Below are 25,916 nucleotides of genomic sequence, written 5' to 3' on the forward strand. Positions count from 1 at the left end.
AATGTCAACATTGACTAATTATTATCGTAGGGTAATGGTTAAAATAATTGGTCCAGCTAATCACACATATGATCCTTTCAGACATAATGCTGTTCTATTTTCAAAGAGGCAACATCATAAATATTTCAGCACTGTTCATTACCACCAAAACACCAGATGGCCTTCACAATTCACTGGCACAGGGGAACAATTAGTCTGTGCTGCAGAAACAGGTGCTTGCTAGACTATCATTAATTTATAAGTAGGTAAGTTTATCCATATGGGTTGAATTCTGACAGCACCTGACTGTCCTCTCCAAAACACCACACCTGACACGTGAGCAGGGCCCCCTGCAAGGTGGACAACATCCGTTTCACCCTGTGCCTGGGGTTTCTAGCTTGAGGGGGGTTGGAACTATGCTGGTGGTCACAAAATAGGGCATAATGAAACTGTGTCTGGTAACCAAAGACGGACAGACAATGACCTGGCAGCTCTCTTGGATTAACACCTGCGCTCCCACAGGAGGAATTGTATACTGATAAATAAACAACCACAGGCCAAAGGTGCATGACATCCAGGCCTTATGTGGTCCATGACTGTTTTCTTCCAGCCCACGCTGAAATACATAAAAACAAATAAAAAAGCAACCCAGATAAAAAACAATTTCAGACATGAACTATTCTGAAAGCTTTTATGGAAACATTACCAAGTAGTTTTGTTGCCTAGACCTAACCATACAGTGACTTACAAATAAAAATATTTTCTGTCTGGTCTGCGAAGAAAAAACAGACAACAAATACCATTAAACTCCCCATTTTGTGCACGGGATCACTCCCTGAGTTTGATGTGAGGGAGGAACCAACTGACCCAAACCCGGAAAACCACCTGCAAATAGCATCATAACCACTACCATTTGACATCAGACAACTCGACAAAGAGAAGCAGTTCCACCCATCGCATCGTTAGTTTGATATGTGTAATAATTTAGTATGTCCCTCGTAAGATGTTGTAAAAACTGAAATGGCCCTTGACAGGTAACCCACTTTGACTTGGGCAAAATGTTGCAATCTACCTTAAATGGACAAAGGCGTCCTCTACATGCTGTATATGTAGCAGACAAAATATTGGAGACAAGTTGAGACCTATTAGCTGTCTAGTAGTTACTTTCAGGTTTGCTGATTATAACTGATATTTGCAGGAAGTATAGGGCATTAAATGAACAGGAAAGTACCTATCTAGTGCTCCTTCCAAGTGCTCATGGGACACATCAAAGTAATAGTTGGTGTGCTCTCCACTGGTAAAGGCATTGGAGCTGCCTGCATGCTCACTGAGGAACTGGCTGTACTCGTTTTCCTTGGGATACTTCTTCGTTCCCAGGAAGAGCATGTGCTCACAAAAGTGTGCAATGCCCGCGATATTCCCTGGGTCCGATAATGAACCTGTGAATTAAAGAAAAAGAAAAAGGCCATAAAAATTCAGTCTATCAAAGTATCTCTTCGCTTATTAACATTCACTGATACAGTTACAACATTTTCGGAGTTTGACAAGTTGCCTAGTCAGAGTTGACTAACTCTAAATGACACAGTCTACGTCGAGACAGCCATGTTATTTTTACAGGTTCCTTGATGACAACAGGAATAATGGCTAGCAGACAACAAAGATGCTTATCCTAAGCACATGACAAGAATGTGGCCAACATTGAGGATACTTTATGGATGTGAATATGGAAATCTGCATATTACATTTTTTTCCTGCATATTTATTTATAATGTGGACTATTACAAAAGTCTTTGGGGCAAAAATATACAGGCAAGAATACAGTGACTACACTGTATTTGCCTGTTGTGTTCTAAAAGTTTGTAATAAGTGTCCCAAAGAGGAAGAAAGCAACACACAAAAAAAAGAAAAGAAACATGACTGCCTGGCAGGACAATAGTGATGAAAGACCCGTACCTATGTGGACATCCAAAGCAGCTGAGGATTTGTCTGTTGTTGGGTCACTGACGAGCATGGCCTTCAGGCCATTGGTAAACTCCAGGGCCCTGTAAACCCGCTTGTCCTCGGGAGAGCGAATTATGTCACCAACAACCCTCTTCACAGCCGGGTCGGTCATTCTGAGTTGCAAGGATGACACCAGCCTGCAGGGGAGGGAACCAAATGTACAGTCAAAGTTCAGCGAAGTTAGCCATGTACATGTTGTTGTTAAACGGGCCCCGGGGCTAAATTGTGAAAGCCCGTAACTTTGATAAGCTCTGACGAGGAGATCTCTGTGCGTCTCTCATGGATCTTTTATATTAACCATTTGAGGGTCCTCTGACAGCTGATCCCATGGTTTTCGTTGCTCTCAACTGCTTGAAACACACCTGGTGTCACTCATCAAGCAATATGTGCTGCCCACAATGTTTTTCTTTTTACATATTCAAATCAAAAGTCAATCATCCACAGATTTACTCAAACTTGTGATCTTGCCATAAAAGATAAAAGCAGATTTTGTTGTAATATTCCCCCTGGATCCAAGGGGCTGGCAAACGTTTGCATGCAACTGTATATCAGTGTTTGTAGGCTGAAAAACAAAAACGCCTTGGTGGCAAATGCAAAACAGCACCACAAACGACATCCTCCTTGGCTGTCCAGTATTACAGGACTTCTAAATTAGAAACATACATATATATATATATATATATATATATATATATATATATATATATATATATATATATATATATACACACACTACTTCCTGGCCGGAGCTGAGGTTTACAGTGACCTTTGGGAACTTAACGAAACCCTACCGACAACAATGAAATGCAGCTGGTAGCATCACTACAAGAGCGAACTCGTGTTTCATGTTGCCCAGCTTTGAAGGAATGACGTCACGTCGTTTATTAAGATCTGAAAACTGACGTAGTGATGAAAACACAGGTTTAGAAATGCAGCTAACACACACGTTTCAACTACGAGTTGTCGTATCTGCTTTGAAGCGCTACTTCTGCGTAGGAAACAGTTGGTCGGGCAACACGGGCTTTAGAACGTTGTGCCGGAAGAGATGTGTGTAATTAACAAAAAGTCAGAAAAGTCAGGTATTTGGATAAAAACTCGAATACAAGTGCTTCTCGTCGAGTTCCGTGGAGATTAGCCATCGTCCCTCGCTAGCTAGAGGACATCAATTAATCCCACTCACATGAAGAGACACTGGCGTCAGCTTAAATTTATCAGCAGCAAAAGCTCCAAGTTAGCAAGCATCCAAGTGACAGTCGGACTGGCTTCTTTAGTTGGGCGTTAAGATTTCATTACACATTGTTCAAAGTATTTGTAATGGCACTACGCATGCAAACCGTTCTAGCTAACGAAGCTAACCGTTTCAGCCCGGCTAGCTGGTCAACAAACCGGCTTTAACGAGCCGCTAACGTTAGTTCGGCAGCTAGCAACCTAGCAGCCGAAAAACAATTGCGTCATTACTAACAAAATGTTACGACATTTGCCTGACAACGTTTACCTAAAATCTTGGTTGGTACAGAAACCGGTTCGTGCTGCCTGGAGGTATCTGGTACACTGGGCCGTTCGGTTAATGCACTTAAACATACTTTACACCCATGGAAAACAAACCTCGGCTTTCACAGCGCCATCTTGGAATAGACTCAAGCAATCGAACGCGGAGCCGAGCGTTACCGAACATGGACCAATTCTTCAATAAATTATGTGACCGGAGCGTGCATTCGCGACAAATATTATTGATTAGTTACAGACTTAACGTTTAACTCACCGGCACGCGGCAAATTTTCAAGGCTTTGTCGAAAAAAAATACGTCGTGTCATTGATTCTGATATTGATTAAGTAGGCTGGGTAGGCAAGAGCTTACGTTGAGTGCGTCATATCCGGTCAGAGCCTCTTTTTTTAATTTTTTTTTCGGGAATTGTGACTGTGCCGGTGGCAGCCGCAGCAGACACCGACCTGTGACTTCAGCGGCGACTTTTTGTGGCAAGGCGGTGTTCCTAAGGTACTGTGAGAAGTTTAAAGCTTGAGGTCTGTCATTTCGAACCGGACACATATGTTTCTGGAAGTGTTTAATGTTTTTTTGCCCTACATGTTTTTTAACCCTTGAGTTGAGTATAGTTATTTGTGTTGTCTTATTGAGCTGTAAATTATTTATACAGGTATAAATTCTATATTTCAATAATTCCACAAGATTGATTCACTTTTAACTGGTGATTAGATAATTCCATTGGCATTAGGGAAGCAGTGAATTAAACTACAAGTATTAGTTGAATATGCTTGCTGCATCAGCTGAAGCTGTGCAGCGGCTGAAATTGCTGACATCTTACAACCACTAGATGGCGACAGATGCCTTTACCTGTACATCACAATGACGAGCGTTACCTGTCACGAGAGACACTTGCAGCAGCAATCCATTACAAAAGTCACCTCAGTACTTTACAGTTACACGTGGCCCCCGGAAAATTACACTTCATTATAATAATATAAATATATAATAATAAGTCATTTTACCAATACCTTTGGGACATATGTCTCCTGACAAGTTTTTGCAGTTTAATGTGTGGTTTTGCAGTTTCAGGCTCAGAATCCTGAGAACATAACAGTGAATCAGCTTATTCCCCCCAAATAAGTTGCTTGTTGTACATAAGGTACCTGGTTTAGGCCTCCTGAAACCAGGTATGTAAGAAGGTGTTATTTGTCTCCAGTGTTTGCTTTTAAAGGGGAACTGGTTTCGAGAGTGACATTGACATTCACTCTGCTCCTCCTCTTTAAAATCCCTACACATGCGACATCTGTAAATCACATTGAACTGGACAGTGAGAGGATCGGACCACCAGAGAGGCTTTGAGCACAATGGAGGAATCAACCGACAGACCAACCAAGAAAAAAGTTGTAGCAGTGGTGGGCGGTGGTTTGGTAAGACAAAAATTAAAGTAAATTATTAAATCACTGTAGAGTTAGTCTGTATTATGACCTTTACTATGACAAGTGGCCTCTTATAAAGGGGAACGTTCCTAAAAATGTTTGCTAAAGTAAGACTTTATTTCTTTTGAAAATGTGTATTTGCATGTGGACATGTGGAGTTAAGAATATAAGGGCACAAAAGGGTTGGGAGATAATTATGTATGTATGAGAGGTAAAACACAGTGTTTTTTGGCAACATTTTCAAACAATTGTCTGTATTCCCCTTCACCCTTCAGGTTGGGGCACTGAACGCCTGCTTCTTTGCCAAAAGAGGCTTTGATGTGAAAGTATTTGAAACTAGGGAAGGTAGTATTCAAAGTTTTTTTTTTTTGTCTACTTTCCAAGTGAATCACATTGTCACACCAACCCTCTCTCTGGTTAATACACCCACACATATAGAAAGTACAACATTCTTGACACAGGTAAATTTGCTTTTCAAAATGTATATGTTGTGTGCCTTTTTGGTCAGATATTCGACAAGCCAAAATTGTGAAGGGGAGAAGCATCAACCTGGCTTTGTCTCACAGAGGCAGACAAGCACTGAATCATGTTGGAATGGAGGATAAGGTATGTGGATAAGTATGATATAGTAGTGCAAATGAGTTGAGGGGTTTCTCAGGACTGCATGCAAAAAGCGAGCAAAAAAATAGGTAGCATATCATTATATAGGTCATCCATTAGTCCTGCCATATACATGTCCTCTTAAACCACACATAAATAGTCTGAAGTAAAGGCAGACAGGTGGAAACCCTTAATTTTTTTGTTTTGCTGGATTTCTATGAATGGAATATTAAACGTTTGGCCATGCCCCTGGAATCTGTCCACCCTGGGGGTTTTTTCCAGTTACTTCAAAATGTCTTTTTTTCTCCATCTTTTTTGTCGGTCTACATTTGCTGCACTGTGCGTGTTATGCATGCCTGAGAACTGTGCATCAGATCCCTTTTTTTTTTTTTTACACTTATGTGACTTCTCAGCATGAGAAAATTAAGTTTTCACGGTTTACAAGGTTTTCAAATACACTGGCCAAATGGATTAGCCGGACTGTCCATGGCATGATATCATTTCTTTTCCACTTGGGATTTATTCTTATTGTTAATAAATGTCAGTTTTGATTTCCTGCAATAATCGTTTTTTTCCTCAGATTGTCTCCCAGGGAATTCCCATGCATGCAAGAATGATCCATTCACTGAGTGGGAAACAGTCCCCGATCACTTATGGGAAGAAAGGCCAGGTAAGCTGCTACTGGTGTAATTTGACAAATATATGTAACACTATATAAATTGCTGAAAGTATTCCACTCCATCAGTGATACAACTGTTTGGTTGTTAGTAAAGAAACTGTAAGAATTGCCTCATGTCTACTAATTCAGTCTGCAGATGAAATATTCATTTTACGGATTGCTAGACTTCACATACACCAGCAGTGGTGTGTTCGTGAGCACACAAGCAGAAACACATAGAAGCTACAGTATGCATGCACACACACACAGAGATGGGCTGTGCATGTGAAGTGACTCAGGGATGCACCAACTGATGATGAGTACAAGTGACAACTTAGTCATGGTCACATAACAACAGTAGTCCAACTTGAATAGTGTTGTTGATCCCCTTTATTTGTATTTAGCTTGTCTGAAATTACACTGCTCCAGTTTGTCAGATATTTTTAACCTGACATGGAATTTCAAGGTGGAGTAAAACAAAAATATGCAAAGCAGAAAGTGAAAGTCACGGATTGGGAGATGTGTGGAGAGAGAAAGAGAGAGAGAGAATAAATCCAAGAGGCTTCCTGTTCCCATTTTAAATGAACAGCTTGAAGCTGCAGTACTAGCTGCCCTTTAATAGATTGTTCTCCTTTCAGTACATCCTGTCAGTAGACCGATCCAATTTGAACAAAGAGCTGCTCACAGGTAAGAATATTAACAGTGAATTATAATTCATAAACCAACTAGCCTTGGACCATTTACCATGGTAGCTACGTAACAGAATGTGTACTGCATTATTATGTATTTTCTTACAAGAAAACTAAATCTGACTCATAAAGAGTTGTAGCCGCTCTCAGTTACGCACCCCAGTATGTTAATCTGATGTCGGCCTCATGTACGACCAAGCACCCGAGCCATATAAAAACTTCTGTGAATGTAACAGTGATCTAACTAGGTTGGACCTAGTCAAATTTCTATAACACTCTGAACATGGCACAAGGATGACTTGGAGGCCAATCAAATGAACAGAAAGGCTGCAGCAGCACAAGGTGAAACACGTACAAAGAGAATGAGAGAGATCTTGTGATGTCACCTCCTTCGAACGGGACTGTGATAAATGTATTACCCCAATCTTCATCTGTTTTGTAGAGAAAATAAATGTAGTTTACTTAGCTAAGAACCATGATGGAAAAAAGCCCAGTTTTAAGCTTCTGAGAAGAGAGATCATGAAGTCGATCAGGCTCTAAAAACTATTTTACATACGAGGGCCAAAAAATGCCTTCCTGTATTTATATTTTTCATTCATAACGGTTGCTCGACCTCCTTGGAAAAATGCTATCTATATAGCACGTTTTGCCTAATATTTAATGGAGGGCTTCCGTAGGCTATATGCTTGGAGATAATGTGTGACGGCATTGGTCTGTCTTTAATTAGATTGTCTGAGTGTGCCGACAGAGAGGCTGATTGTAAAGCTGTCGCTCTTATCAGGGCAGATACAGCTTCCTGGAGTGAACACTGAGATGAAGAGATTTTGGAAAGTGTGACAGCAGACTGCAGTGTTATGTTGTCCAGGAGATTTGTGCTCATCAGCACATGATCAATCCCTTCTTAGTGGAGGATGGTTGATTTAATTATTTGCTTGACAGTCTGTGTCCTTGCTCCGTTAAATTAGAATTGCGAGTCTTCTGTATTTTATTCCTGTCACATTAAACTGCTGGTGTTATGTCACGCCTGCATCGGTGATTTAAGCTCCTTTTGTAACATTCTACTCCCGCAGCGGCCGAGACATATCCAAACACGAAGCTGAACTTCGACCACAAACTGCAGGACTGGCGTGCTGAAACGGGGCTAATGACCTTTGTCAGGTAAATAGTTACCGATCTTACAACTGTGCACCCATGCACTCGCAGCACACACAATCAAAAACACACACAAATGTGTAAATAATTTATAGGGAGAGTAATCCTGGAGGAGGGTCTGCTTACTTAGATTCTTAGATTTTTTGAGTTAACTTTATTGATCATGTTTCCTCTGTGCTCCTGCACGTAAACACACGTGTCCTTGTGAATGTGAACTGCCAGAGGCCTGGGATTGTTAATAAATGGAGCCTTTGAAGCCATGTTTGGTTGTCCTTGAGGTGAATGTGACACAATTTACAACCCAATTAACACTGAAACACCCCCAGGTCCCTTTACTCATGAGAATTGGTGTAGTGAATTTTCAGCACAGTAATGCCGGAGCAAAAACTCCAAGTCATTTTTATCACGATTTTTAATTTAAGTCAGCCTTCCATGCAGTGAACAAACACTTCAGTGTACTTTAATTGGAGCAGGTTTTTCTGGGAGTGTGCCTTGAATCCAAATGTTACCCGGACGTGCACCATACACATCCAGGATACATCCCCCACTCCTCCCCTGTAGTAAAAAGGTGCCAGCTAATATTTGTTCTCTCCAGCTCGTTTAATTAAATGTTCACGGAGAGCCCGATGCTACGGCAATAGCCAGTTTCCTTCCATAGTAGCCACGACATGTTCTAAGATAGCCATCAGCATGAAAGAGATGAACGTGGCCTCCTTTGTTCTTCGTCTGGCATATAATCATATACCCTATCGCTGTAAATCTAATAACATGTTAATGAAGTCTGGGGATATCGCTGAACACTATTCGATATTGTCATCAGATTCTGTTTGTGAGAGCTGTAGTACAGTGGTGGGCAAACACAGTGTGAAAACAGCACCCCGTGGTGCAGGCATGTGCCTATAACAAAAGCATTGTCGCCTAGCCTCACAGCACTGTAATTAGGAAACCAGCAACTGTCAGACGCACCAGATCAGAAAATAATGAACTTGTTGAATTAAGTGAGAGTCGTGTAAAGTTATATATCCAAATAGATGATGTCAGTATACAGGAATTTTACATTTCACTACGACGGTCCTCAGGTCAGATGGATCCGAGGAGCAGATCAAGGCAGACCTAATTGTGGGCTGCGATGGAGCTTTCTCTGCCATCCGCAAGCAGTTTCTGCGCCGCAGCCGCTTCAACTACAGCCAGACGTACATCCCTCACGGCTACATGGAGCTCACCATCCCGCCCATTAACGGAGAGGTCAGTCCCCTGTTCAGTCTCTCTTCACTTTGTGTACTGGAGGTGGCAAGATGCTGGACTCACAATGTGTGGGCGCGCATGTCTTCATTTCTTTTATCTTTGACCCACTGTCGTCCCCAGTTTTCCATGAAGCCTAATTATCTGCACATCTGGCCACGAAACACATTTATGATGATTGCCCTGCCCAACACGGTGAGTGTGAATTCCCCTTTTTCTTCTTTTTTTCCAATGTTTTGTGGCTGCGCTGTGTTTTCCAAACTAAACCAGCGAGTTGATCGACGAGAGATGTTTTAGTTTGTGAGGGTATTACGTCACATAATTTGGCAACCTCTAGCTGCAGCAGACCGACCACAGGATAATCAGTTCAAAGGCACAAAGCATGATTGACCTCTGGGACGTCCTCCTAGAGTTAATTAGCCTTATTTACAAGACACTTCATAGCCACTAGAGGCTTGCTCATCAGAAATTATGGTCTGTGAAATGTCTTGGCTCCTGAGGTTCAACCTACATTTAACACAGCAGTTGTGTCTTCCTCTTGTGTCTCTGTCTGACTTCTCTCCGTCTCGCCTGTCCTTCTTAATCCCACGATGATTTTTCATGCCTGGCTGACTCAGCACAACAGCTTTTGCTCTCTTCAGCCAGACCTTGATAGGTAAAAGCCACTGACTTTGGAGAGCATTCACACTGTCACTCAATGCCCCTGGTCCCAGGGCCGAAGAAGCAAAAAAACACCTTGCTGCTGTGGATACCATGGTAACGGAGAGAGTGCTAAAAGGTCCTTGGGGAGGACTTTGGGATGTTGATAGATGGCAACCGCTCAGATGGGCAGATAATGACAAACATACAAACTCAGTGCACTTCCATCCATCACATGCAGTGGGTGGAGTTTGGCCGTTACATTTGCACTTCTCGAAGAATCTATAATGAATTCTGCAGGGAGGATTTTGCAGACACATGAAAGCAGAGGGATTCTGTATCAACATGTAAAATTCTGAAAGTATATTGTACATGCGTCAGGGAATTTGTGACTGAATGTTGGCCTGACTGGCATTGTGACGAGATGAACCTCTCTCATGAACATAATTAATTTATGCGCCACTGTGAGCCACTCTTGTAGAGCCTGCAACACTTTTATTTACTTTTTCTTTTTCTTCAATTTAGGACAAGACATTTACCTGTACCCTCTTCATGCCCTTTGACGAATTTGAGAAGATCACCACAGGAGATGAAGTCATTGAGTTTTTCCAGAAATACTTCCCTGACACCATACCACTAATAGGAGTGTAAGTGAACCCTCCCCAACCTCGCCTTTATCTCTTCATCCAACAAGCTATTTCAAAAACATACTTTAATTTCCCATCATGGCGTTGTCTCCAGCCACATCCGAGGCCATGATCGCTGAAGTGTGAAATTGCAGACTCAAAGTGACATGGCTTTTTGTTCAGTGAAGTTCTTAATTAGGGGCGAACTGCATGTTGATGGGGATTGTCAGATAATAGAGGCTGCAGAAAACGCTGCAGGCTTGCATTCATTTACTTCCTCTCTGGGCTTACTTTATTTGGACCGCTCAAGCATAAACTGAATGCATGCTTTGCTCCTTCTGTTTGGCTGTTTAACAGAGTATGGTTGTTATGGTTCATTTAAAATGTGACCGATGCTTTTGTAAACAAAACCCCAATTATGTTATTTAGAAAAATGCGGCCATCAAAGTGAGTTTTGTAACTGTGTTGTTTCTATTTGTGCCTGGCAGTGATGCTCTCAAGAGGGACTATTTCCATTTGCCTGCGCAGGCCATGGTGTCGGTCAAGTGCTCCCCGTACCACATTGGAGACACATGTGTCCTTATGGGCGATGCAGCCCACGCAGTGGTGCCTTTCTATGGGCAGGGGATGAACGCCGTGAGTAACAGCTACCTGAAGAAAAGGCATGGAAAGAATAAAATGGAGACTCATCCATCCATTTGTGCTTTACAGGGCTTTGAGGACTGCATTGTCTTTGACGAAATATTGGATCAGTTCAATGATGATTTCAGTAAGTACTTTTTAAAGGACATTTTCCCTGTTTTAATCCTGTGCCAATTGTTCATTTATAAATATCCAAGTGTTTTTAATTTAAAAGCCATGTCTTTTCTCTTTCTATAAAATGTTTCCAAATGTTGACTCAATGACTCAATTTTTTTTTGTGTCCCATAAAAATGCACTGCTGGCTTCATATCTTGGCTTAATCATATATGGGCTCATAGATATAAAAAATAATAATAATAATAAAAATAATTTTACAGGCGTAGGCCAAAGGTGGTGGCAAGAAGCCCTCTACACCAGAAACAGCTAATCTCATGGCTTTCCATGTTTTGCTGTTATGTATTGCCATAGCTGCCAGCTATGACATCAATCAATATCCATGACAATTGCCATTAATAGCTTTGTGTTTTTACCACAAACATACATATGTGGAATCAGATAGAAGCTCTGACATCTGGTTCGTGGGGACTTTAAATGAACAATGATTAACAGGCACACTTGATGAGCTGACAATTCTTAATTCTGTTTTCCCTAATGTATTCATACAGGTGTTGTACTGCCTGAGTATACGAGAGTGCGCGTTCCAGACGATCATGCAATTGCTGATCTGGCTATGTACAACTACGTTGAGGTAATGCATAATTTACTATGTTTAATTCAACCTCATATCCAGGTTGCATCAGAATTTAAAATGCTTTGAATGACATACAAAATTCTAAGCTTCCTATTGCCTCCATGTTCCTGCTGAACACCCGCAGCTGCAATTATTATTGAATCACGACATCATATTATTATTTTTTGATATTAACCCACATCTCTGTGTGAATGTTGCCACTGAGCAATTTCCTCTTTCCTGCTCCTCTCCGTTTTCTGTACCTCGGTTTGTCTCAGCGTCATAGCGTCGCTTTCAACCACAACAGAGCAATTAAAGACCCACTGTAACCTTCCTGCTCAGCAACAAACAGCAGACGGACAAAGTCAGCGACTAGCTGGTGACAGTAGTTTAGTAGCTATAGAGTTGGTTGAGACCTAAAAAGCTCACCTTACTTTTTTTTTTAATTTAACACTGTTCATTACAGTGATCTCCACTTTAATTAATCTTTGAATTACCTTTTGTGTATGAGATGTATAGAAAGGCCATTCACAGTCACAAGAAGGTCATCTCGGGGGTCTGGGTGAGCCGACTCCAATTATCAGTAGATATTTTCACTTTCCGCTCCATCCGACAGCTGGACAGCTTACCAACCATCTGCCCATTAACATTCATGCACCCAAAAAGCCAGTAATTGGTCTCAGCACTGTCATTATTCTTCCAGAGCTTAAAGTTAACCGCAGCCCTTAGTGTTAACTTTATCCCCCTTTATTACAGCCATGCTAAAGAGAGCAGAGGAGACCATGTGGCATGTCTGATGTAGCTGTAAGATTTATTCAACGACATCGCATCACAGATGGTTCAACTTCACTAACACATGCACTGTTTTGTTTTGTAGATGCGAGCACATGTCAACTCCAAATGGTTCCTTTTCAGAAAACATGTTGATAACTTCCTCCACTTCCTCATGCCAAAGACATTAGTGCCACTTTACACGATGGTAAGTATCCTAATGAACAAAATGATAACTGTCACATCGCTCTGTCTACAAAATGAATCTCATTCTGTCCTTTACTTTCTCCAGGTCACCTTCACAAGGACAAGATACCATCAAGCTCTGGAGCGTTGGAAGTGGCAAGACAAAGTAAGGAACTTTTGTATCTTCCTTTACACAATTTAGTTCCTTCCGTATTACCCTATATTTGAGGGAGGTGTTTAATACCTTTAAACAGATTAGTGTTGGAATTCGAGACTCTTTTGAAATCGCCTCAGCAAGCGTGAAAAGTGGATGAAGCTCTCCCTGGGTGAATACTTTCCCTTTTAGAAATGTTTGATTTGATTTATTGATTTGTACCACGAACTGAGGGAAATGTCTGAGTCCTCCCACTTGGCTGTTGTGATTTATTCAGTCCTTGGCACTGTGTTGAACAGTGTGGCGTGACCTGTGCTGATGGCTAATGGTCCACTGTCAGATTGGCAGCAGGGATTTCTCGCAGCCTTCCTTGTAAATTGTTTAAACCCTGTTGGGATTTCTGGGCAAAGGGCAAATGACTTCTACGAGGGGAGGAAAAACACCGCCTGAGCATCACATACAGTTGTACAAGCATGATTGGTTACAAAATAATGCAATACTGAAGATTGACGCATAGAGGACAGCTGCAGAGAGGGCACTGTCTGTGTCTGAGCTGAGTGCAGGGAGGATCTGGAATTGAACAAGTGGAGTTGAAAGATCAAACTGAAGCCTATATTCTATGGGGAAAAGTACAAGGCATTAAGCTTAGTTCACAGTTATTAACAATACAGATGTGATTAAATATGTTAAAATACCCTAGAGTCACATTATTACACGTCATGTAATTGTTTTGAATTGATAATAACTAATAACACTCCCATTCTTGTATTTACTGCTGATTAGCATGCGAACGCACTTACCCAATATGGTGGACATGGTAAAATATACCTGTCAATCATCTGCACAATTTATGCACTACATAGGAATTTAGTTTAAAATTGTCCATACATTCTCATATCAGTTTTCTTCTGGGAGTATTCAGTTGTACTGCATCAATAGGCCGTTGTTGATTTCCCGAAGTATTTACTTGAAAAAGCTGCTAAAAACATATAACCACAGATCTGTCAAACCCAAGTCATTTTTTTGTTAAATTAACTGAAAACTTTTTTTTCTTCATATTTTATAACTTAAAACTACGGGACTCAAATATTGAAGTGTTACAAACGACAAAGGAAATGATTTTAGGGGCGACGTTCTCACTGACTCTTGTACGTCAGGAAGGGAATTCATTTACAACACCTTATGTGAGGGTGTGTAGAACCGATAGGTCTTCACGCTTAAAGCTGACAAGATGATTTTAATTCATTTCACAGATGATAAACCGTGGCCTGCTGTTCAGTGCTACAGGAGCTGTCTTTGGAGGCTCCTACCTGCTCATTAAAAATCCTCCCGATATCGACAAGCTGATCGTTCCCGCTGAGAAAATGTGGAACAGGATCGTGGCCCTCAGGACCTCTTGATGACTGACAGACTCTGATCTGACAGCGGTGTTAAGACTGGACTGATTACCTCCAGAAGGAACCAAGGGGGTCTACATTTTAATTAGTTTGATCGAGTCCTCTAATTTCAAATGAAGGAAAATTCATTTCCTGTAATAATGGTTGGTGTAACTTGTCATAATGATCGATTGTTTGATTTAATATGAGTTTATCTGTGTTTGACTGAAGGACTCCGACGTTGGATCTTTTCAGTCTTTAAACCTGAATAAATCATCAGTACTTGGACAACTTTCAATGTGCAAATGGAACAGTTCATATCAATGTTTATATCAATGTTTAGAAAAGAAATGCAAATAAATGTTCCCTTGGCACATTTGGGTTTTCTTTGCTCCTCTTCGTTCCCGTAATTCTTCTTAACAACATCTAATTTACCCAAAATGTTTTTTAAATTTTTATTATCTAATAGCAACTCTGTATCAACAGCGTCTTTAAGAGATTTTTTAGCCACATGGGGTCAGCAGGAGCAAGTTGTGACCACCTCTGATTTCATGGGGTGGACTTGGTGGTTAGCAATTGGTGAATCTAATATTCACTCTCCATCCACTCCTCATGAAAGTTTAAGGAAGTTTACCATTTATCTAGCTGCTAAATGCTAAACTTCTGAGCTGGTATGTGCACAGTGGGTTTGCAAAATTTGTCAGCTGCATACAGTATATGAGAGCAGTCAGAACAGTTAAACAATGAGCCAAAACTCCCTATAGAGATCCATGAAGCTGAGGGGAGAGGGAAGCTGCAGGTTCTGATGATAATTTCTATCTGGGTTCATCAGGCAAACCCCTCTTCTCGCACTGTCATTTCCTTGGGAAGTGTCCTTTTGAACGTCCTTGGCAAGATTAGATGATGCTAATCATCTGCAAACTTCTAGCCTGTTGCTTTCTTAGTTTCGCATAAATTTGGCACATGGAAGAAACAGAAAGCATGACTATCCAAAGTTGATCAAATCTTTTTCGCAACCATCTATTAAGCTATTTAATTAACACATTATAATGAATTTTATGAATTAAGTTATTTATCCTCAGGTTTTTTTGCTGTATTATATTGCGATGGCACAGACACACCTCCGGAATTTTTTCGTTTAACTCTCAGGTTGTTGCACGGATAAACATGCGAGATAAAACATGGGTGGCTTATACTTTAATATTTAGACAGAGCCAGACTGACAGTTTCCCCATTTTTGTGGTCTGTGCTAATCCAGTTTAACTGTCTCCCTTCCATAGCTTCATATCTCAGATGCAGATATGAAAATGGAATTAGTCTTATCATATAACTCATGGCAAATAAGCAAATAATAATAATAATTGTTTCCCAGAATGCCACGCTATTTTTTTGAATGAAACAGTATAAAAACAAAGACCACTCGCTGACTCAGTCACATTTCCTCACCGAGATATGAGCAATGGAAAACTATTAATCAAGTTCATTCATAGCCGACAGCCCAGGAGATTATGAATGGAGCATCTCACTGGGGCATCGGCGGTCCAAGTCTCCTGTCCTCTTATCTTTTACACTCTCTTACACTTTCGTCCTCAATCATAGGCCTCCTCATAGGTATTCTACAAAGTGTCATCTCACAGCGATTGTACTCATCACACAGGAGGTTAAATAAGATAAGGTAAACAAGCTTGGTAGCTTAAAATATGATCTCTTTATTGAATCCATACATAGTAATGTCAGTTTGTGTACTAAGGTTTCAGGAGCTAAGGCTTATTTTCCATTTTACACACTTGGAGTTGGGTACCAACTAAAACAATCTGCAATCGCACATGGATCATCAAAACTCAGGTCCATAACACAGCTGGCAGCTATATGCTCAACACAGTCTTCCAGTTGTCACATACACCGTGTGGCATATCTAACAAATAAGTGTGATTCTTTTTCTGAGAGAAATGAACTACAACATTATGTACAGCTGATGATACCAAATGAAGATGTCACACTTTCAGTAACTGTTAACAAGTCCGTAACAGTGAGTAGATGTAGAGAGGTCAGTCCGGATAATTTTGGTTTGGGTTTGCACGAGACATCCTAAGGCATTCTGAGTGGTGGGGTCGGGAGTCGGGGTCGTCGTGGATCACAGTGGCCTCACTTGAATGACATTGACCTCTGAGGATCCTCCAGACTTGGAGGTCACGCCCAGGTGGTGGAAGTCATCGCTGGTGATGATGAAGACGATGGAGGAGGTGCTAAACGTCACCCTCTTTTTGGGTCGGACCCTGCTTCCGCAAGCGTTGGACACAACGATCGGCCGGATGGGGCGCTCGACCGGAGCCAGGGGGCGCTCCTTGAGGCTACGCTGCAGCCAGGAGAGCCGCGAACAGAGGAGCTGCAGCAAACAGCGGCGGAACTGCGAGAGGGTGAGTAGGAGGAGAGGCAGAGTGAGGAGATGGAAGCATGGTATTTAACCTAGAGATTAAATAGCACCCCTTTCCTCATTTTTGCTAAAGGATGCCAGTAAAGATTTCTGCAAGTGACAATTTTACTCCTACACACAATGAATGCTTCCAGTACATTAAGATGAAAGAAAAATACGAGGCAGATTTTATGCACATTTTGAAATATAGTTATCACACATTTTTGCAGAATTGGACCTCTGTATAAACAAATCTAATTCTGCGTATCTAAAAATAGTTGTCTCTCTGAAAAAAAAACCATCACCCCTTTTTGAAATGACATTGATTTTCCCTAATTGTCCGTATTCAATTTTCAACTTCAAGTTAACCCTCATCAGCCCCCTAAGCAAAATGTTAGTGCTGAAGAGGTAAACAATTTAGTGATGATACATTGAATGTATAGGCGCTAAAGTTGAACGGGAATTGAATGTACCTCCCTACGAATACAAACAATTGCAAAAGATAGGGCCTGCAAACCTTTCTGTTCATGAACACGTAGATGAGGGGGTTGTAGGCTGTGCTGGACTTGGCAAAGAAAGAGGGGATGATGGCCACTGTGGGAGACACCATGCTCTTCCTGCCAAAGGCCTCGATCATGGACACGGCAGCGTAGGGTGTCCAACACACCAGGAAGCAGGAAATCATCAGGAGAAACATGGCAGCGACCTTCTTCTCGTAGCGCAAGATCCTGATGATCTGAACCGTCTGGAGGTCCTGGATGGAGCGCAGCTGCAAGAAACAGGTGAGAGTGAAGATGCTATCGGGAAGGAGATATCGTTGCTACCAACGCTGTTGCTGGTTCGGATCAAAGTTTGTTGTTTTTTATGTGCGGTCCCTTGGCAGATTTGATCTTTGAAAAAATACATATGTAGGGAGAAGGGTGGGACGAAAGTTCAATAAATACCTTAATCACAGTTTGTTAACATTTGCCACCAAGACACTGGTCATACCAGACCAAGGAAGACTCTAGACCGTTTCTTTTTATTGCTGATGAATTTAAGTTTTTGTTATTAAGAGGAGAAAGCTCAAGTATTTCTTTCTAAGGTTACCTAATATTGATTATATAGCCTTTCAAGACCAAACAAGTGTCATTTGTGTGTGTTTATCATACAGTGTTATTCCATAAGCTTAGCAAAAGATAAAACATTGCAATAACTCAAAATAGAGTGGGTGACCGGCACAGATTATACCCTTCAGCAAAAGAGATGAGATGATAAAGCATATGGCTATATTACAGACTCCCTGAGGACAGTCGACGGCAGCTGACTGGATCACCGCAAGCTTATAATTTTATTAATGAATTCACAAAGTCTGTTCTACATATCTCATGAAGGCGTGATACATTTCCGTGTCAATGTTTTGCTGTTCTTCATAGGTTTTCTGACGTCAACCGAGTGCTTCTCTTTTCTAGCAAGCCGAAAGACTTTCGGGTTCACAGCACTTCTCTTTGAGGATTTTCATTGCACCTCCCTAAATGCTGTGACATGCAACGAGAGCTCCCAGGCATCTGAAGTGTTCTGGGAGTCGCAGAGGGGCTGAGGTGCTGAGGTGCTCAGCCTCGATGCTGTGAGCAAGAGTGGCAGCTCACTCTTCCTACAAGGTTGCGAACGCAGACAGACATCTCGTTTGAATAGAATTTCAGTGTGTTTTTCTCATTTACAACGTGTGCGTACATTCTGTCCTGTTTAAACATTTCAGTGGCCATCTGCTTGATAGTACAAACAAATGAAGGTGACACAGATAAAAAAAAATCTAATTTCTAGAGGCCGACCAATATGGATTTATGGGGCAATTATAGTTTGACCATAAACTTTATTATAATTAACTGTAAATTAAAACAAAACTCAAAAACATGCCAATATTTAGAGCTTGAATAAATTAAGACATTATTTACCATAAAATCTAAATATGAATGCACATCTTCTTTCTTTTCTGCATTGTTTATTCCGTTAAATAACCCCTTTCATATCGGCAAACATAAAAGCTGATACCAATGTGTCTGTGAATTGCTTATAACGGCCAATATCATCGGCCATCTGATATATTGGTCAGGCTCTACTAATTTATATCTAGTCTAGTGTTACAGAATTTTTTGCAGGAACCATTAATGTGAACACAAATGCTTAACTCTCATCCTCGCAGGCGGATCACCTGTCTATTATTAACCAGGCTATCTCCTACGACGTACAACATCAATGCTGCAATTCTAAGGCTCAGCAAACAGAAGGCTTCCCAATGATTTCCATAGTACAGAACAAGCCCTATAGGGACACACATATAACATAATGGAGTCTGTCATGAAAATGGAGTGAAAGGCAGCACTCAGCTAGTGAAGGTCAAGGAGTTTCTTATAATGAAAACCAAGAAAAAGTCTATCTGTACAGCCGAATGCAACAATAGCCTGAAAATGTTAATACCCAGCATACATTTAATAGTTCCAGAGGAGGTGGGCAGATGAAACAGCTTTTATCTTTTTTAGGTTTGAGTCTAAGCAATTAATGAAATTTAAGTGTAACCTGAGTGTAGTTGTAGCACAAAAAGCAAAAAAGTGCTGAAAGGAGTTTAAATCATAAATCGACCTGGAAGTGCAGTCTGTTGATGTGGAACCTCTGAAAATGAATGAGTCCCAGCACATGTACAAACTGAAACACAGTCTGCCAGTTTGAGTGTCAGCTCAAGTGCAAGCACTGACTGAAGGCAGTTGGAGTGTGTTTAAACAGTGTTGATTAGAATTGAATTTGGCTGTCTTTGTTCAAAGGTGAAGATCCTAGATCTTAAAGGGTTTGAAGTGACACTCAAACTGTATGTGCCTAAAGCAGCTCGATTGATACTCGAAATAGATAGTAGATAAAGAGATGAAATGTCAGCTGATGTATAATTTCTGAAGGGTTGATGGTGAGTACAAATCAGTTGTCGACATATAGTAGAAAAAATAAAGCTGCAAAGACTAGTTGAATTATTAATCAGCTATTATTTTGGTAATCAATGTATTTGATGTATTTTAGATTCTTATATTTGAGAATTAGCTGATTATCGGTAAATGGATGATCTCTGGGTTTCGTACAGTTGGTTGGACAAAAGAAGACATTTGATGACCTCACTTTGGGCATGAGGAAGCTGTGACGGATATTTTTTCTCTCTTTGTTGATGTTTCAAACACCAAAGGATTAATTGATGAATGGGAAAACTAGCTAAAGATTAATCATTAAATAAAATAATCATTAGTTGAAGCCCTAATAATAACATATAACTTTTTATTTTATGTCTGTAATAATAAGCAGCTACAATGGGGCAAGATTCCGTCAAGTCATACCTTTTTTTGTGGGATAAGAGCACAACCATGAATTCTGTTCCAGTAATGATTCAGGTTACCTTCCCAGATTTTGACCAGCTGAATATATTAAATGTGCTAACAATGAACAGAAAAAAGTACAACTGTGTGTCTTACCATTTGCACTGTATAGAGGATGTTCCCATAGCAGTAGATCATGATACCCACGGGGACAAAGAAACAGGCAAGGAGGAATAAGAGGATGAAGGAGGCATCATTCGGGTCCTTAGATGCCCAGTCCAGAGAACAGCCCAGCTGGTGGATCTCCAGAGTGTAGCGGTTCCAACCCAGCAGAGGGGCCCCCGTCCAGGCCAGGGAGTACAGCCAGATGTGGGCAATGGCCCGCCATGCCCAGCGGAAGTCCACCACCTGGGCATGGACCACCCGGATGTAGCGCTCATAGGCCAGGGCAGCCAACGTCATGATGGAAACAATGCCTGGCAGTGGAGGGAGAGAGAGACAGCCACGCTGAATAACGCAGGCCGCTCGCTGGCACGATCTGGATCAGTGGCTACTCAGTGTCTCTGTAGACTAAATGAGTATAAACGACATTCTGAACATCTTAGTACTAAACATCACATTCAAGGTGAATCTTTGAAAACTCACAAAAGACTCTTTACTCCCACACACACACCCACACACTCTGACCACACAAGTACAGCGTGCTTTTTCCAAATGGTCATATATTCAGATCTGTGCAGCTCTTATGTTATCATCTTGTGCATCAATTTGGTCTCAGTTTTCACATGGCATGTAGGCAGAAGAGCACATCTGCAAGCCAGAGTCACGGTGCAAAATTGATTCCGCCACCTTTTTTTTTTTTTAGCAATACACATCACACACACACACACACACACACACACAACCTATATATCTATCCAATTACATACTCCAGTACCATTTTCAACCCCTGTAAGTTATTAATCCCTGTATTCATGAGAGCATGGCAACAGTGTCAGTAAATGAACACACACACAAAAAGAACACACTGCACACTGCACTGTCACACAGCTAGGGCCACAGCCACACAGCTAGGGTTTCAGTAGAGGTGCACTGAGAGAACTGCCAGGGTTTATTGCTGCAGCCCTGTGGCCCGTGTGTGGGTGTGTGTGAGTGAGTGTGTGTCAGTCGCACTGACACCAATCTCCTCCTAGTAATACATAAGATAACTCTAATTTTATCAGCAGGTGCTGGGAGCAATGCGCTCCAGCATTGTGATGTTTGTACCAAATCAAGCCATTGCTAATTGTACGACCTTGGTTTTTTGCTGTGATGCTGTACCGTATATGACAAAGAGGCAGGTGAGTGCTCAGCATAAGTTGCCACTGTGGCCAAAATCTCCATAATTCGCCAGGTTTCTTTTGTCCACCGGAGTGTGGGCCAAAGCTGCAGGACACCACGTCCTCTCCGTTCAATGTCACCCGGATGATTAAAACAGACATTCGTACACTTTGGATAAACGGTATTGCAGAGTTGCCGACTACGGTAGAGGCAGGTAAACGTGTTCTTCAGATCATGTTGCAAAGAAGAGAATGTCAATTAAAGGACAGAGAGATGGAAGAAGAAAAAAGTCCACTTTTTTGCTGATGGAGCAGCGACAGACTTGCAGGTTTGCACTAATGAGCTTATTATCACATATCCATCCTCCCGAGCTGTACTTCCTTCATGGTGGGACCCGCAGAGCGACCCCCCTGCGTTCATTCACACCTCACCGCCCAACACAGTTATGCTGATGATAAATGGACAGTGTCACAGTCAAGTGGAAGCTGTGGTGGACACAGTGTGGAGGTGAGAAAAAACGTTCCCCTGCATGAAGCAATGACCTGCAGAATATGCTGACTGTTATTAAACATTTAACATCAAAGAAATAAATTGTAGTGCCTGAAGTATTGGAAGCACCTCAAGGTCATCAGATTTTCTTTCTGCAGCTCATCAGGGGAGCGATGAGGGTCAGCAAACTACTTTTTGACCTTTGTCTGAATTTGAATCATATTCATATTCTATAAGTAAGTGCACCCAAGGGGAAACAGAAAATATGTCACCACATCTTACAGTGCAATGCTTTTTATATAAATTATTTCCAAGTGTAATCCTTCATGCCTATGTAGAAGTTTGTATTGGGAATGAGCTCCTCTGTAGTTTTTTTTTTTTATAGAATTACATTACAGGCTCAGTTATGTCAGATTTTGAGACAGCATCAATTTAAATACATATACTATTTTAAATAAAAAGTGGATTCAACCTTATTGGTGATTATGTGAAACACGTGCCAGTGTAAATAAACACTTCGGTCGTTTTTATTCCTCTCACCGAATAGGCTGTTGCTGAAGCCGTCCCAGACGCACGTCGCCTGGCTCCAGACCCATCCGCCCTTGACGCACGCGACAAACGTGAAGTTTATCCCGGTGACGGACACCAGCAGGTCGCTCACACTGATGTTGAGCAGCAGCAGGTTGGTGGGCGTGCGCAGCCTCTTGAACTTGCAGTACAGCACGATGACGACGACGTTGTTGCAGAAGCCGAACACCCCGATGGTCCCGATGGCGAAGGCGAGAAGTTTGTAGGTGCCAGCGGCAAACACGGACTGCTCCGCGCTCCTCTCGGCTCTGGTTCCGTTGGAAGGATTCATTGCGCGCAGGGCCACTTGGTTTCCAGCATTGCGCTGCGCGCTGCGCGTCGGTCCCGGACACCAGAGGACTGTCCGCTCCGCGCGCTCCCCGCGCCGCTGGTTCAAACCACCCTGACGCCGCTGCTCGCTGGAACCGGGTCAGTGAATCGCCGTCAAGACAGACGGATCGTCGACGTCCTACTTCCGGCTGTTCTTTCAAAGTAAAGTTTTTTGTTTGTTTTTGCCCTGCACAACTTTGATGACGAAAAAGACCTCGGTGCGTTTAAAGTTACGTTTGAGGGAGCATATAAAGTACCCTCTGCTGTATAATATCAATAACTTTACAACATGTGCAGTTTTCCACTCGTATTTCTTGATGCACACATACCATAATATTCCAAACTTTATTTTGAAAACACAGTCTCCAACTAATTTCTCGTTTTATTATGACTTAACAGTGAGGGAAAATTCCCCCCTATACATTAGGCTGCTCAACAACCGAGACCGTCATGTATTGATATGATTTTTTTTATTTTTCATTTTTTTGTATATATTTTTATATTTTTATACATATATTACTCTTACAAGGATGTTTGCACATAGTGTTTTTGAATGTTTAAATGCATTTATGATTTTCCATCATTATCACGCACATTAGACAATTAACTAATTCTATTACAAATACAAGTAAATTGTCCAGGCTCCAGAAATGAAATCTTTCGCAGATATGTGTGTGTGTGTGTGTGTGTGTGTGTGTGTGTGTGTATGTGAGAATGTGTGTGTGTGTGTGTGTATATGTGAGAATGTGTGTGTGTGTGTGTGTGTGTGTGTGTTTTCAAACCTGAACCCAGGTGACATAACCCATAGTTTATTTACATCACAGCAACTCACTAAAACTTTACAGATAAATCTAATAATGCGCCTGTCTATATGAAAGACTTGTGATCTATAGCTGTTTTTATTGGAGTGGTAAACCTTTTTTTTTTTCAAAGAATGATAGGAGAGTGTGTGAATAAAAGAGCGGGAGGCACCGCAATAAAGTAAAAAGTGCACATCCATGATCCAAGGGTCATAAGTGCACACATTTTTAGCATGGGGAGCGTCAGTGTGAAGCCCCAGCAGTGGTCAGGTCACTTATCAGACTATAATACTTTCACAAACACCAGGCACCAAATGAAAACGAACACGGCAACTGTGTGGACTATGTCGTGTGCTCACTCAGCAGGACGTGGAGCCACTGTGAGGGCATGGATGACCAGAACAATCAGATAATGATGCTGTTTTGGTGAGCTTTATTTATTCTTTTACTAGTTAATTTCACCAAGATTGATAAAAAACTGTCAGGTGTATGTGTGTGTGTGTGTTTTGTTGTTGTTCGCTCAGATAAAAATTTAATATTGAGGACATTTGTATTTAAGCCACGTGTGTGAGGAATGAACAATTTCTGACTTGGAAGGGAGGGGCCTGCCAGATAAATTTTGAGAACCACTGGTACGGTGACATTTGGAGGTGCTGTCCTTTCAATAGTTGTTCCCGTTTTGTCCACAGAGAAATGTCACGGCGTCGAAACGTTGAACCCCCCGCTGCGAAGCTGTTTTTTTGACTGACCTCATTTCTCTGTGCCGATAGGTTGATTCCAAACAGCGGATCTCTCTCGAATAACAGAGGAGATGAGAGTGTGCATTGAGGATGCGCACGACACACAAAAACACACACACAGACACGTCTATAATGTTTTATCATATGCTGCATCTCCTCCACTGAAACACCTGTGCTGCTCTTACACAGTTTAGGGGTGTTTCAATCAAGTTAATCGATGATGCTTTACACTCAACTTGATGTAGTTACCATGATTTATGCCATAGCCTGGCACTGTAATACAATTTGTTTTGCTTTATACCACATGGCCATTGTAAAAGGGCACTGTAAGCGCTGAGGGTCAATGGTTCATTTCCCGAATTATGTTGTAACACATCACATTGTTTTCTGATGATAGATATTGACCTCTCAATATAATGATTGCTTGAGAACAACAGCGGTGTAATTTAAGCAGCAAGCAGCAGTAAAGGGATAGTTCAGTTCAGATTCTGAAGTATAGTTAATATGTTACCTTATGGAGATGCTGATCAGCGATGTCATTTTACAGAGTTTGGAGAAGTGGAAGAAGCGTGTGATGAGTTTATTCGCATTATTCAGCAATAAGCACAAATGATCCTGCGGCCAAAACCACGCGAGTAACGCAACATGAAAATTATATTCACGTTTGGTGTGAACACAGCATGAAATTTCGGAAAGGTCTGACTCTGTGGAAATTTAATTGCAATACTTAAAATGTTCACGGTGAAGGATGTGAAATTTGCCAAATCGTCGTAGCAACACCTTTAGGTGAACACCCAATATTTTTGATGAAGTATCATCAAGGTCTCAAGGCTATTCTGACCACAATTTAAAGTGGATTTGGTGAACCTGCTCGGAGGACGACTTCAAAGCGTGAAGTTATTTCCTGTTTCCACCAAATTGCCCTGTGACTGAATATTTCCATGTAGAAGTGTTCAGGCGGAGACTCTTATCAGACTTATGAAGTTTGACCATGCACAGGCCAGTAATAAAGTATTCCCTGTTTCACCAAAAAGCACACGCCATGGATCCGCTGTACAACTAAAAACCTTTTTCAACATAGTCAAAGTCTTGAAATTAGACAGACAAAATTGCTAGTTGATTGAATGAATGCCCTTGGATAGGTTCCTCATAATATGTGGAAATGTCAGGGAAAAAGAGACTAAGAATGAATTCCAAATGGCAGATTCATGCTTGGTTTAGGGCCTGGGCTACACTTCCAATATAAATGGTGAAATCCAATTACTAGATAGCTCGATGGTATTCAGATATCCTCAGGAATATCCTCTCGTCCATAATGTGCGGTAAATGCCAGAAACTGAACGGGCTTCATTGACACGGGATCCTCCAAACCTAGGTCTAGTAGGCCTCGCTCTTCCATGTTTCTGCAAACAATTTGTCTAGCCATTGTTGCTAACATATGAGTTTCCACGTATGCTTTTAATCTCTGGCCCGAGTTTCTGAAACAAGGTCAATCCTCCAATCAGAGCGTTTCTCACAGTCCTCTATCAGACCATCATTCCTCCCATCTTGTTTGTCGGTC

General features: G+C 41.5%; 3 protein-coding genes across 8 annotated transcripts in view; 1 reads left to right on the forward strand and 2 right to left on the reverse strand.

Moving 5' to 3' along the window:
* Positions 1 to 3,858, reverse strand: part of ide (insulin-degrading enzyme) — a 24,330-nt gene extending 20,472 nt beyond the window's left edge. Inside the window, exons 1-3 of one of the 4 annotated variants that reach the window (XM_047334867.1) lie at positions 3,743 to 3,858; positions 1,933 to 2,117; positions 1,211 to 1,418 (exon numbers count right to left, since the gene is read on the reverse strand). In XM_047334867.1, the coding sequence (XP_047190823.1) occupies positions 1,211 to 1,418; positions 1,933 to 2,092 (368 nt within the window). In that variant the 5' untranslated portion in view covers positions 2,093 to 2,117; positions 3,743 to 3,858. The other 3 variants (XM_047334869.1, XM_035606766.2, XM_047334868.1) reach the window with 3 other exon arrangements.
* Positions 3,841 to 14,738, forward strand: LOC118284117 (kynurenine 3-monooxygenase). 3 transcript variants are annotated; one of them, XM_035606777.2, is made up of 17 exons: positions 3,846 to 3,976; positions 4,547 to 4,650; positions 4,792 to 4,890; positions 5,175 to 5,244; positions 5,408 to 5,505; positions 6,080 to 6,169; positions 6,796 to 6,844; positions 7,917 to 8,004; positions 9,078 to 9,243; positions 9,364 to 9,435; positions 10,405 to 10,526; positions 10,994 to 11,141; positions 11,217 to 11,274; positions 11,813 to 11,895; positions 12,755 to 12,856; positions 12,941 to 13,000; positions 14,242 to 14,738. In XM_035606777.2, the coding sequence occupies exons 3-17, from the start codon at positions 4,828 to 4,830 to the stop codon at positions 14,386 to 14,388; spliced, it is 1,416 nt and encodes a 471-aa protein (XP_035462670.2). In that variant the 5' UTR covers positions 3,846 to 3,976; positions 4,547 to 4,650; positions 4,792 to 4,827; the 3' UTR covers positions 14,389 to 14,738. The 3 variants fall into 3 exon arrangements, with proteins under 3 accessions (XP_035462668.2, XP_035462670.2, XP_035462671.2); XM_035606775.2 differs by lacking the exon at positions 4,547 to 4,650 and having other exon boundaries at positions 3,841 to 3,976; XM_035606778.2 differs by lacking the exon at positions 4,547 to 4,650 and having other exon boundaries at positions 3,847 to 3,976; positions 4,680 to 4,890.
* A 1,315-nt stretch (positions 14,739 to 16,053) lies between these two features.
* Positions 16,054 to 22,929, reverse strand: opn3 (opsin 3). Its single transcript, XM_035606944.2, has 4 exons — positions 22,459 to 22,929; positions 20,266 to 20,585; positions 17,295 to 17,546; positions 16,054 to 16,771 (listed from the first exon to the last, which is right to left on the reverse strand). Exons 1-4 carry the CDS (start codon positions 22,775 to 22,777, stop codon positions 16,499 to 16,501), a joined length of 1,164 nt encoding a protein of 387 aa, XP_035462837.2. The 5' UTR covers positions 22,778 to 22,929; the 3' UTR covers positions 16,054 to 16,498.
* Between the last annotated feature and the right edge of the window lie 2,987 nt (positions 22,930 to 25,916).

This window comes from Scophthalmus maximus, chromosome 10 (genome assembly GCF_022379125.1).
Source record: "Scophthalmus maximus strain ysfricsl-2021 chromosome 10, ASM2237912v1, whole genome shotgun sequence".
Taxonomy (NCBI): domain Eukaryota; kingdom Metazoa; phylum Chordata; class Actinopteri; order Pleuronectiformes; family Scophthalmidae; genus Scophthalmus; species Scophthalmus maximus.